Here is a 14127-nt window from a genome sequence, read left to right as displayed (position 1 = left end):
CTAAGTAAGACCAGGCCAACGTGGGCAACATGAAGGATAGTGGATTCCATCCAGTCCTCCAGATAGCTGTGAGCAGGACATCCAAGGGCCCTTCTCCAGTGTGCCAATTTTGGTTGGGTCTCTTGCTGATGAATACTTGGTAACCAAGAGTAAGCTACCAATTCTATTTACCTGAGTCTTGCTTGGAAGTATCTCCTTTTAACATATACTTTTAAGCCTTTCTATGTCACTACTGCCTATTATTATTTCTTTAGTAGAGACTACCATATCCTTTATATATTGGTAGAGATCATGATCACATTTCAGTGGGTTTCTTTGTCAATGTACACAAGTCCTCTTCTGGCAAAGACTCAAGTAGGAGTCCCTGACCTCCTTCTCCCCACTGATAACCGAGGTAGCCTCTACGGAAACGTTTTCAAAACCATTCATGTCAGCAATACACCTTTCATGCATATAATCTGACAGCGCTGTGCAAACAGACAGATAAAAACAGCACAAAACAGCTGGGAGCATGGCAGAGAAAAGGAATGTGTAACACGTGGCTTTGGAAAATTTTAGTAGGGGAGCAGCCCGGTGTGTATGAGATGCGGAGGGGGTTGTCAGTGATGGTGAACATAACCACCTGGAGATGAATGGCTGTGTAAGCTCACACTCATGGAAAATGGAGAGGCCTGTAGGGGAGTGCCTGGCAGGGGATCTAGGGAGAGCAGGGCAGTACCATGCAGTGCCCTGGATGTGAGCAGAGAAATCAAGTCAATACTTTACCAATAGCAGTGAGGCTTCTTAAGTACAGATGTTATGTGGGGAAAACTGTGAAAACACCCTGAAATATATCCAGATTGGGGAGTGATTAGCATGCGTAACTATTTCTTCCAAGCCCATAACTGCATGTTTAGTAGGAAGCAACATTTTAAACCAGTCTTCCCCCACCCTCCAAAAATGGGACCAAGCAATGCACACTCTCAAGTACAGGGAAGCCATGTCAACATCCCACCAATGCCACCAAATCCTAAAATAGATAATGCTCAAGTCTTAAAAATGGTTGGTTCTGCCATCATAGTGCAGATATCACAGAAGGCAATGGCCTGACCATATAGAAAGCTGTGGGTTATCATCTGATGGAAACCAGCTATTTTTTTAACTTGGTATCCCATTTTTCTATCTATGCTCCCTTTAGTGTACAAATCTGCTCTGACTTATAATGGGGTTATGTCCTGATAAACTCATCTAAATTGAAAATATCATAAATCAAAAATGCATTTAATATACTTAACTTACCAAACATCATAGCTTAGTCTCACGTACCCTAAATGTGCTCAGAACACTTACATTAGCATACAGTTGGGCAACAACTAACAAAAAGCCTATTTTATAATAAAGCATTGCATATCTCATGTAACTTATTGAATATGGTACTGAATGTGCAGAATGGTTGTCTGGGTACAGAGAGTGGTTGTAAATTTATCAGTTGTTTACCCTGGTGACTGTGTGGCTCCCTGCCAATGCGCAGCAGCATGAGAGCATATAGTACTACAGATCGCTAGCCTGGGAAAAGATCAAAATTTAAAGTATGTTTGCTACTGAATGTGTATCACTTTTGCACCATCGTAAAGTAGAAAAATTGTAAATAGGACTATTATAAGTCAGAGACTGTCTGTATTCTTACACCTCACACAATCATCAGAAAAAGTGGAGTGCATGTGAAATTGGGTGAAGCACAAGTAATTAATTAAAAGAATGGACTTGAGGATATGGGGAGGGGGAAGGGTAAGCTGTGACAAAGTAAGAGAGTAGCATGGACATATATACACTACCAAATGTAAAATAGATAGCTAGTGGGAAGCAGCCACATAGCACAGGGAGATCAGCTCGGTACTTTGTGACCACCTAGAGGGGTGGGATAGGGAGGGTGGGAGGGAGGGAGATGCAAGAGGTAAGAGATATGGGGACATATGTATATGTATAACTGATTCACTTATAAAGCAGAAACTAACACACCATTGTAAAGCAATTATACTCCAATAAAGATGTAAAAATAAAATAAAATAAAATAAAATAAAATAAATAGCTTAAGCAATCTCATTTAACTCCTGATCAATGAAAGCAGGAAACACTGATACAGAGAAAGCTTCCTTAACAGGAGAAAGTGAAATTGTGGTAATAAATTCTCTGCCTAAACTCCACCTCATTCTCATTTCTCTTCGGCTTGCCCTGAAGCTACATGACTGAGGAACTACCTTCCAGCACTGTTTTCTACTAAGAGCAAGACTAGCTGCACATGTAACAATGCCTACATGTCAGCTAGACGGCCAGATGGGAGAGCTCCGGGATTAACCTCACTGACTCTTCTGAAACGAAACTGTGTGAACCAGCAAGATCATCCCATCACTTTACCCAGGCCTCTCCCCAATCCTCTGTGAATCGATAAAGGTACAAGGACTTGCCAAGTCACTTATTCAGTATCAATAAGCAATCATTCAATCATTCCTCCCAGAACTATTAACTGATAACCTACTATGTGCCAGGTGCTCTTCCAGACATTTGTGTCTTTAACAAGTTAACAAGTTAAAGACACAAATCACTGTCCTCATTGTGCTCACCCTCGTCATGCTTATATTCAGCTGGAGAACAGAGACAATAAGCAAGACAAATAGGTAAAATGTTTAGTATGCTAGGTGGTGACAAGTGCTAAGGAGGAAATATAGTGGGGAAGGGGGAGAGAAATATTGGGGAGCATAAGCTGCTGTTGAAATGAGGTGGCCATGGAGGGCCTTACTGAGAAGGTGACATTTCAGGAGAGACCTGAAGGAAGTGAAGGAGCTGACATGTTGATATCTGTGGGGAGAACACTGTGGAAGAGGGAACGGCTAGTGCAAAGGTCCTGAGGCAGGAGCATTCCTGGGTTGTTTTCCTGAGGGAGAGGGGGAAAACAGCAGGAGCTGAGCTCAGAGAGGCAATGCTGGGCTGAGGTACGGAGGGCCTAATGGGTGTCTGGCTCTTACTCGGAGTGAACTGGTAGACGATTAGGGGTTTTTGAGCAGAATGATTTAATTTATGTGTTAACAGGATCACCCCACTGCCGTCATGAGAACTGACTAAATGGTGGTGGGGCGTGGGTTGTCAGGAGGGATAAGATAGAAGGAGAGGCCGGTTAAAAAAAAATAATCCAGAGGGAGATGGTGGTGACTTCGGCCTGGGAGTGGTGCAGGTGGTGAGAAGTGGCTGCATTCTTTATACACGTGGAAGCTAGAGCCACCAGGGTTTGCTGATGGAGCAGGTGTCAGATATGACCAAAAGGAGTCAAGAATGATGCTGGAATTTTTGCTCAGAGCAATTCTTTCTTCCCTGTTCCTGGTACTGACATCTTTAGCCCAGCATTTTAACACTGAATTGTACCTCTTTATGTTGCTGTCTTTCCCCACTACTCTTGAGTTTCATTTTTAGGAATTTTGTTCTGCTCCTACTAGTTTCTCTCCCATTGTGCACAACACAGTGTTTGCAACAAAAGAGGCCCTCAAGGACTGTTTATCAAATAAAATGGCCTTATAGATATTGCAGGATGTAGATGCAAATATGTCTGCAGACTCAAAATCTAAAAGAAATAAATTTAGGCCTAAAATAAGTCAGTTAGGGGATATGCTTAAAGTTTTGATGAAAAAAATGATATGTGAGCTATTACATTTCTTCAGACAATTATGGCTGAAAGATAGCTATATAATACTCTCTGGTATATAGCAGAGATTATCCACTAAATATATATCTTTAAATTATTTGAATTTATCTTAAAAATCTATTTACCCATCTAATTGGATACTTTCATAATGCCAGAATAAAAATGGATTAATGATCTCTTCTAGGAATTAGATTGTATCCAGAAGCAAAGGAAATATAAAGAAATGGGCAGGTTACTTTCAGGATTAATTCTGGGTTAGTTTCACAGAATTAAGGCTTAAGATATCACCCTCTATTTCACAGACCATGTTGTTTTTTAAGAAACATGCCAACTCTCCCGCCCCAGCCCAAAAGTACTAAAATAGAAAGATAACCAAGGTGATAAGTTTAGAAGAGATTTTTGCTTATTTGTTTTATCTTCTTGGTAATTGAGTACTTTGTCCTTCTAACTATATTTTCTAGGCTAAGAGGCAGAGGAGTTCTGGGGAGAGAACAAAGCAGTGGAATAATTTTGGAAATCTAATAAATGGTCAAAATTAAAAGTTATTGATATGATTATTGTTAAGATTCACTAAGAAAAATATCTGTGTAAGTGGTCTGTAAACCATATGGTACCAATTATTGTCAGACAAATACGATTATGGGTTCAAAAGTCACCAAAGACATATCTTGTATATTGCAGCTAATAAGAATGGCAGGGGCCTCCCTGGTGGCGCAGTGGTTGAGAGTCCGCCTGCCGATGCAGGGGATACGGGTTCGTGCCCCGGTCTGGGAGGATCCCATATGCCGCGGAGCGGCTGGGCCCGTGAGCCATGGCTGCTGAGCCTGCGCATCCGGAGCCTGTGCTCCGCAACGGGAGAGGCCACAACAGTGAGAGGCCCGCATACCACAAAAAAAAAAAAAAAAAAAAAAAAAAAAAAAAAAAAAAAAAGAATGGCAGGACATTCGCATCAAGAGATCTTTCCCTTTTGGCTGACTAGCTCATTGATATGGAATTGCTGAAAGATGGTAATAGAATTATCCTCTGAGGACACTGCAGAATTACCCAGCAGCTGTCTCTTTCTTCTTACCACCTAATTTATAAGGGAAAACTGTACGGGCTGAAATACATATTTCTTCATCAGATGATTCCAGTATAGAAACATCACAAACTGATGTTTTCTCTTTGTCCAAGGATGAAAAGTCAACAAACTTAGCTGTATTTGACCCGACTTGTCAAGCTTGCAGTTATTAAGTAGTAACAGCAAAAAGGTAAGAAGAAGGCAGAACACACGGTGTTAATGTATTGAACAGTATATATGTTCCTTATTCTCCTTACCCATCTCAGTGGCCTCATTATTCATATGTCTGCTGCATCTTTTGGGTCTACAAGTGCTTTTCTGGGCTCAACCGTAACGGACCACCTTTCCCAGTCATGTGACCAGTGTTTGGGCAGCAGCCAGCATCCTTCCAGGTCCTGGAACATGACTGACCCCAGTCATCAACCAAGCCCTGTTCCTGTCTCATTTGGCACTGCTGCTTCCCAAGGACAATTTCATCCCGGGAACAGGAATCCCAGCTCTTCTGATATTGCGTCTTCTGGTTACAATAAAAGATGTACCAGGTCAGAGCAGGAAGGACAGTGGAGGACAGTAGGCTGAGGATGGCACAGAGCACGGCACAGACATATTTTCTCTGTGCCAGATGATTTGGCATCACTGCAATCCTATGCCTGAGTACTTTAGTACAGAATCCATAAATTTCCAGTACATTAAAAATTTTAATTATTTGTATGCATTTAGTCTAACATATTTTTGTTTTGGATTAGCACAAAGCAGTAATAATCCACTTTCAACTGTTTTACTTAATGCCCTCATCTATGGGTAAATGGATTACCATAAGTATATAATTATTTTTTTAAATGATTCTTGTAAAGATCTTGGAAATGATACCCAGAGGAGAAACAAACTATAGTTGGAAAAACATTAGTGTTAATACATGTAATTCTGTTTAAGAATACTCATTCAAACAAGGCATTCTCCCCCCGCTCCAATTTATAAATTCAAAAATTTGGCAAAAAAGGGGGAGGTTTGGGGTGGTGTGGCTTACTATGCCTCCCTCCTTTTTCTCTTGGCCTCGCACCATTCTCTAGTTCCAGGAAGAACCGACTACGAAAGACAAAGTTGTTACTATTTGATGGAGAAACGGAAAACTTTCAGGAATGTGGTGTCCTTTATTCAGTTATCACAGGGTACCTGCTCAAATGTATCTTCTCAGAAAAAGATACAAACAGAACCACAGCCAAAGACACAGGCCACTTGGGTGAATTATGATCCACACAGCTGAGGGCTCTGTCTCTGGGAAAAGGGATCCAGCATGATTTGGGGACAATTTGATAGTGTCCCATCATTAGCTTTGAGATGCCAGAACCATTTCATTTCCCATGTTCAGCTATTAAGGATCTCGTCTTATTTTTTTCACCCCTAAGTTCATACAAATTATTTCTATTGATATTTTCAATGAGAACTAAGTTTAAGTTCTATAAATAACCAAAACATATATTGAAAAGTTCCTCACATATCATAGACTACTTAGATTGTCCATAAAAATATTTTATTTAAAAAATTATTGAGCTACAATTGAAATACACTAAACTTTGTATACTAAAAGTGCTCAATGTGATTAGCTTTGACATAGGTATACACTCTCCATACTGTCATCCCAATCAATAAAACAAATATTTCCATCACCCTGAAAGTGTCCTTGTGTCCCTTGGTAATCCCTCCTTCCCTCCATTCTCTTTCCCAGGCAGCGAGTGTTCTCCTTTCTGTCAGTATAGATTACACTGCATTTTCTAGAATTTCACAGCAAGGGATTCACACACAATATGTGCTCTTTTTTCCCCTGGTTTCCCTCACTCAAAAGCTCTCTCCAGTCTTCATGAGATTCTTCCCGTTTGGCTGAGGTTCAGTAGAGAGTATTGTGATATTTCCATGACCGTGTTTACCAAAGCGTGGCCTGAGGACTAGCTGCTTTCTGATCATCCAGGTACTGGCTAAAACATGCTGATTCACCTCTCCCCAGATCTCTAACATCAGATAACCAGTAGCTTCAGCATAATCAAGTATGAGAACGAGCAGTTTTAGTCGAATCTCTTAGGGAACAACTATTCCTGTCCCTTGGTCCAACTAGCTGCTCTTCTAATGTCTTTCTACTGTTTTCTATAACTCGAGCAAGTCTTAGTCCTTTATGCTACAGCAGGACTAAATATCTTTAGGAAACAAGCTGCAGTAGTTTTCCTAGATCCCTCTGGACCACACATTTAGAAGTGTGGTTTGGATGACTTTTCCATCAAGTACCCGCATTGGGAACTTTCCTCCCTTTGCTGCTTTGTTATCCATTTATAAAGTCCACCTTCAGGGCCAGGACTTGGGTGAAGAGTGAAGCACTGGCCTCAGGTGCAAAATTTAAAGAGGTGCCCCAAACCTCAGTAATCCAGATGAACACTATTTTTTCAAAAATCAAAATTAAGGTAAAAAAAAAAAAAATCCATGATGAGCAAAATACCAAAATTTTAAATAAGGTCAGGACCAGTAACATTTGCCATGCTGAGCCTGAGACAGAACGAAAAGATCAGTTAACAGTGATCCTATCTTTTAAAAATTATTATTATTTACATTTTATACCCAAGGTGTGTGCCTTACTTGCCTCACCCTCATCCTGGCCCTGGTCCACTTCCACTTGCTATGTTTCTCTGTCTGACAGGCTGTTTGCCATCCCAAAATCATCATCAGAATGTTAGTTCTGGCCAAGCGTTTAGAAAGTGCCATGGACGAGAACTACTTCAAAATACTTTATTGAGGCACATTAGTTGTTTCTTGCTTTTTTCCCATGCCATTAACCACAAGTTCAGCCAATCCCAGACAAAGACATAAACACTGGTCACCCACAGTCCTGAATTTCTTAAAGGGCCTCAACCAAGCATTCAAGATGAGATGTATTCATGCTGTATCTGATTACGTGTGCCTTCAACGTGAAACTAGAGCTGTCTTATCTAAACAGATACACAGAAACCATGGCTCTGATTGATGTTATCATTTAAAACATGTAGTGTACTTCTCATTGGATGTAAAAACACTTGAGAAAAATCAGTGTGTAAGAGTAATCTATATAATAAGAGTTCCAAATGTACTGAACATATGCCTAGAAACTCTTTGGCGTGAGGGTAAATACAGTGATTCTGCATGCTTACGTAAAATTGGGGGGAGAAAACATGCCATAGAGAGTACCCAAGCATCCCACTCACTCTCAGAAAGTTTGCTGGGTTGTAACATTTTTACTGGAAATGAAAGGACTCATGTTTAGTCACTCATGGATGCATACAGAGAATTAAGTCATTTGCTACGTATTAAAGAACTCAAGAGGAACAATGGAATATAAGTTGGAGCTGGTGATAGATGGTGAATGCTGGTCTTCCATGTCCACACAGAATAGTGTAAGAATTAGACTGGATGGGGAATCAATGTAAAGTAAGCTGGCCATCAATCATCATCATCATCCACAGAAGCCTGGGGGGAAGGGAAGAAGCAGGCTTTGGAGCCAGACAGAACTACCAGGAAAAGTTCAGTCCCACTCTCTCCTAGCCATCTGACCTTGGCCCCTTTCTGTACCTGCTTGCTCAACTGTGAAATGAGCCTAGTTTACAGGGTCACCACAAGAATGACGTGGCAACAAGATACGTAGAGCCATGAGCACAGGCCCGGCTCATGGGGAGCCCTGATTAAACTGTAGCTGCTGTTATCACCACCTCCAGCCCCATAGGCTTTATGTGTTTGAAGGTTATGTGACCCCGAGACACAGCAATGGTGAAGGTTTTCAAGGAAAGTGAACAATAAAATGGGTAATTATTTATGTGTGGTGTGACTGTAGGATGGCGGCAGAGGGGCCCAGGTATTCTGTTGAGGGCAGAGCCCATCCTACATGCCTACATTTTCAGTGCCAGGTACCTAAGTGTACACACTTCCTTCTTTTAATAGTTCTAGGGGAAAACTCTTGAGTGATATCCCTTTAAAAAGAAGCTATTTTTTTTTCTTGCCAAAAAAGAGCAGCTGATCACAGTCATGGCTACTATGTACAGTTTTGTTCTTGACATTTTAAAAGATCCAGGAAAGAGCTTCAAAAGTTCATGCGAAAATGGATAGAAAGTAGGTGGTAGGAAGAAGAAAGGCTACTAAAAGTTTGAGTCATTTGCTCCAGACAAAAGAGGGTTTGAAGTATTTCAAATGTGTTAGGTAAGTGTCAGGATGCTAGTGCCACTCTGCTACCTTTCATGTCCATCGGACAGAAGGACTCCTGTCACTACTTTTTCTTGGATGGATGATCTCCCTTTCTGGAGAAAAGGGGTTGACCAGATGACTTTTTGAGATCTCTTCTCATTCTAAGCCACCACACAAATATGGAAGAGCAAATGGACACCCAGCTCATCAATGTGGGGTGGTGGTTTCAGTTGCATTCTGTTTAAAATGAGGTCAAGGTAGCTTGTCACAATGGAAAGAGTGGGAGCCTGGAGTCAGGAAGAGCTGGGTTTGAATCTGTTTTTGAAACTCACTATTGGGCAGGTTATGGTAGTAAAAGAACTCAACTCTCTACTCAACTGCGGCATGGAGATAATCTCTGCCTCCTAGGGTTCCTGGAAAGATTAACTAAACTAGTGTTGGCAAAGCACCTAATATTTTGATTGACACACTGTAGGGCTTTGATGAATTGGAGCTATTAATCTAGTTGGCTAAAAAAATGGGTTGAATAATTACCTTTAAATTATAACAAGAGCTTTGACATTCTGGTTGTAGTAATACCACATGAGGAAAATTGCAAATTCAAGTCAGCAGACTGGCACCACCCTGGCCCACCCTGCAACCTAGAATGTGCCTGTGCCAAAGAAGGTTTGAGGCGGTAACTTGTTAACTAGCTTGGTGCTAAGGAGCTGAGGAAACTGAAGGTGAGGTCTAAGGCATCTTGGTATGAATCTGGTTTCTCTCACTGTCACCATAAGAATCAAATGAATTATTTTAAAAAGGTTCCAAATACATTTCTGCATCTCAGGAATATATCACATCTCGCTGACTTGTAATTCATACCAAGTATAGTAAAAACATCAGTGAAAAAACAGGTTTGCAAACCAAACTGAATGTCAGAAACTTAATTATGATTTTTCTCCGTAACGAATGATAGGGAGCTAAAAATGGAAGTGATACAGAAATTAAACAGGTCTTGCACAGCAATGAGATCCAGTGGTTGGAGCCCTATACTGAGTAAAAGAAACTTCTACGACTACCAGATTTTGCCATACACTGTAACTTTTTGGTGCTACAGCAATGCGGTCTGACATATTTAGCGTTTATAGACAGAGGCTGGAATCCGAGACAGAACAGCCCTGGTTTTCGTTCTTTACCCGTGGTGGGGTCTGTGGCAGGAAGCCTGGAGGCTGCGGAGAATCAGAAAAGACAGAGGAAATGCAAGGCCAGACATGCACATAAAGTGAGGCCCACAGAGAGCTCGGTCAGAAACACGGGAGGGCTTCCTGAGCCCCTCTGTGTTGCTTAGGGAGTCAGACTTGGCTTGGAAAGCGCGTCCTGTTTCCACCAAAGGGGCGGGGGATGGCTACAGTTGACAGAGCCAAACACTGTCAGAGCCAGAACACTGCACTTTGAACTGATAGAGTCACATGAGAGACCAGCTTATTTCTGTTGGGAGGGACCAAGCACAGGCATGACATACATCAAGGAGCTGGATGAGGCCCAGTGTAGATGCCTGTCAGTATCAGACCTATGAAGGTCACTGTGCCATTAAATCAGCCCTAAGCGGAACCTCCCATGATAATGAAGCAGCCTTTCTATCACCACAAAACAAGTTTTACATGGTGGAACCAAGTTAAAATTCATCATCCCAAATGCATACATTTCAAGTGGCAATAAACCACTGAGCTGTTGAGACAGCATGTAGAAGCTAAACCCAATACCTCAGTAAGCTCATCTCTATTCACCACACCTTTTTAGAAGTTGGGGTACAAACAGTCCTTTGAAATCTATTGTGCTGTCCTTACTTTGATTCCAGTCAACATTTTATTATGCTTCCTTAAAACCACAGGTATTACAAAATCTGACTGCATAGTACTTACAAGCAGGTTCACTGATTCTTATTTTTGTGCGTGTGTAATAATGAGACAACGGAAAAAAACCCAAATGGCAACTAAGATAAGAATCAAGAACATCATGGAAAGGGAAAAAAAAAACCCCAGGAAACTCAAGAAGAAACATATCTGTAATGCTGGATATTAAGTTCAACAGTTCTCGTTGTTCAAGGGGACATTAAAATCACAGTCTTACTTCTACATGCCTCTTTCTGAGACCCCCTTGAACAAACTGGCCTAAATTGCAGATTCTTTCAGTGTGTGAACGACTTCTCAGGACTAGGGCAAACCCTTTCAGCAGTTTATTCAGTATTTTAGACCACTTGGATAAATGCCAATAGAAGTTCAGAGGCTTAAGAGGGCCACTGGCTTGAAGAAAAGAGAGGTCCTTTCAGAAAAGCTTATCTCAATACAAAGGAGTAACTCGTTTGGAGTATCCAATCCAATCCTGTGAGGTAGCATGATGTTTGATGTTAACAGAGACCTAAATTCTAAACTTTCTAAACTTAAAAGGAAATGTCTTCATTTACAATTAAGGGGTAAGGAAATCTCCTCCTTATCTGGATTTTGAGTTATAACAGATTCACTGAGATGGACTTTAAGACAGCTGGAGTCCCGGAGACTCCTTTGGAGTTATGGTGACAAAGAGAAGTTGCTAAATATTTTATGGTACTTTGACCTTGTTCCCACTCATATTAATGTCCTAGATTTATCTTCCCTTTACTGGATTCTTCCTCCTCCTCCTTTTTTTCTTTTAAATGAAAAGTAGACATTAATGCTTCAGTTCATTTTGGAAATGTGCCTTTGTGAAGGACTTCAGAGATATTTTTCTTTCTTTTTTAAAAATGACCTTCAAATAAAAATAATCGACTTTTCAGACAACAAAGCCCAAAGCAAGTAACATCAGACTGCAGTATGGTCACAAAAAGACCAAAGAGACCTTTTGAAGTGGGGTGGCCAAGTGCTAAAAAAACTTAAAACATTCTAAGAGAAGGTAAATTAAGTATTATTCAGGAAGACAACAGTCAAAGCAGCCCAAGGTTGGAGAGCACAACAGAATCCACATTCAGCAAACGTCCAGTTTAACTAGCACTGGTTGTTTTAAATAAAGTACTTCCTGGGAGGAACCAAGTGGCCACGCAGAGTGCTTTTCTTGACATCAGGAAACAATGCTGTTTTGGGTTGTTCTTTTTTTTTTTTTGTCTTGTCTTTTCTTAGACACATTGCAGAACCCAACATATCTCAAGGCCATATTATGTGGCTTGTGTTGATTTACGAAGCAGAGATGGGTTTGGGAAAGGAAATTGTACTGAAGTTGAACTGAACTGCACTAGTCTTGGTTTACCTGCCATATGCAAAACGCCTGTCTTTGTGGTGATCGCCAAAAGTATCCCAAAGCCTGAGAGAAACGCTCACTTCATCAACGACATCCCGGGAACGCTCCAAGACCTGCAGGAGAGACAGCACCCACGCTCACCATCAGTCAGAGGCTCCCCCTCAGAGCCCCAGAGACGCACTTGCATTTAGTCTTCTCCTTCTATCTAACAGGACTTAGCTAAGTCCTAATTCTCTTCCTGGAACCACGTGCCTCAAAAGCCCTCCCTCAGGATACCATAGCCATACTCCAAGTCGGCCTTCTGGCTTTTGTTTTCTCTTGTGACACTAAAAAGGTGAGTTTTGTCTCGAATATACAAGTTAACCCCTTCCCCTGCTTTTTAAAAATCAGACTGGCTGTATTCAATAGCCTGTGGTAAACCGTAATGGAAAAGAATACAAAAGCATGTATACACAGGTATACCTGAATCACTCTGCTATACAGCAGAAACTAACACAACATTGTAAAGCAACTATACTTCAATAAAAAAAAAATCAAGTAAACAGAAATCCAAAAAAATAAACAAATAAAAATCAGACTGGCAACAGCAATGATGTACCCTTAGGATTCTAAAGAAACGCCGTCTGTCTTACCTCCTGGCAGACCCGGTACTGGTCAATGGCCCACACTGTGGGTACGTGGGTGGCCAGCAGCTGGTACTGTGTCAGCGTTGTATTACACGCTCTGGCGCAGATCAAGCGCGTCTTCCCCACGGCGTTGTCTCCCACGACCACGCACTTGATGGTTTCCACGTTGGGTCTTTCGTAGTCCATGTCAGTGTCCATTTATAAAACTCTAGAAGAAGAGAGCGGACACCACATTCAAGACACTGGTGCTTTCCAGAGCAGTCAAAGATGGGAGGGGGCCAGGTGGTTTTCCCTTGGTCCAGGCACTTCTTTGGAGGTACCCAGGCAGAAGCCAGAAGTTTGGAAGTTCCTACTAAGCCAAACTGAAACTCAACTTTTCTTTTTATATCTCACACAAGTACAAAAACACCGGATTGTTATTTTGACCCCAAACGGTTGATTCCGGTTAACATGTTATTTTCTCCTTGGTTTTCTCTAAACACAACCTGCCTACTGGAGCTCCATGCAGGCGAGTCAGGGCTGCTTGCACACATTTCTAGCTCACTAGCTACTCACGTCGACCCGCTAAAGACTGGGCACCTGCAGGTTTAAGCTTACACATTCGGGCATAAGCAGCCTTTGCAATATGAGTGTCCATTACAATCTTCCGGTGATCCAAGATCTCTCATTAAAAAGCAATTTCCTATAGGTTCTAAACTATCCTGGTGACTTAGGGGAGAATCCAAAGCGTTAGCAGAAAGGGACTACTTGACTTTAAAGAAGAGTGAACTGTAAGTGTGAGATTGGATACATCATTATTATTTTAATTAATTAATTTATTTTGGCTGAGTTGGGTCTTCTGTTGCTGTGTGCCGGCTTTCTCTAGTTGCGGCGGGTGGGGTTGCTCTTCACTGCGGTGTGCAGGCTTCTCATTGTGGTGGCTTCTTGTTGCGGAGCACGGGCTCTAGGTGTGCGGGCTCAGTAGTTGTGGCACACGGGCTTAGTTGCTCCACGGCACATGGGATCTTCCCGGACTAGGGATTGAACCCGTGTCCCCTGCATTGGCAGGCGGATTCTTAACCACTGCGCCACCAGGGAAGTCCCTTGATACATTATTAAAATTAATTTATCCTTATATTCATTCATTAATTTTTATTAATCAAATTCATTAAAAGATATTCTTAAGAGGAGCACTATTAAGAAAGATTTTGAAAAAAATTCCCTTCCTCTCTGTTTTCAGAGAAGAAATCTGGAGCATGTGGTAGAGAATGATTTTAACAGAATGAGGAGCTACTTTGGAATCTTCCTGAAACCATCAAAAAAGGTTAAAAGAGGGTTGCTGGGTG

At 41.5% G+C, this 14127-nt stretch overlaps 1 protein-coding gene across 1 annotated transcript in view; it reads right to left on the bottom strand.

The window, feature by feature from the left end:
- Positions 1–13000, bottom strand: part of RHOBTB1 (Rho related BTB domain containing 1) — a gene marked incomplete at its 5' end in the record, with an annotated part of 37358 nt that extends 24358 nt beyond the window's left edge. Inside the window, 2 exons of the mRNA XM_079707578.1 lie at positions 12186–12289; positions 12809–13000. Of these exons, the coding sequence (XP_079563704.1) occupies positions 12186–12289; positions 12809–13000 (296 nt within the window). The remainder of the gene's footprint in view (positions 1–12185; positions 12290–12808) is intronic.
- Between the last annotated feature and the right edge of the window lie 1127 nt (positions 13001–14127).

This window comes from Hyperoodon ampullatus (assembly GCF_949752795.1).
Source record: "Hyperoodon ampullatus genome assembly, chromosome: 1".
NCBI classification, from domain to species: domain Eukaryota; kingdom Metazoa; phylum Chordata; class Mammalia; order Artiodactyla; family Ziphiidae; genus Hyperoodon; species Hyperoodon ampullatus.
The sequence above is the reverse complement of the archived record's forward strand: the minus strand, read 5'-3'. Positions and strand labels throughout refer to the sequence as shown.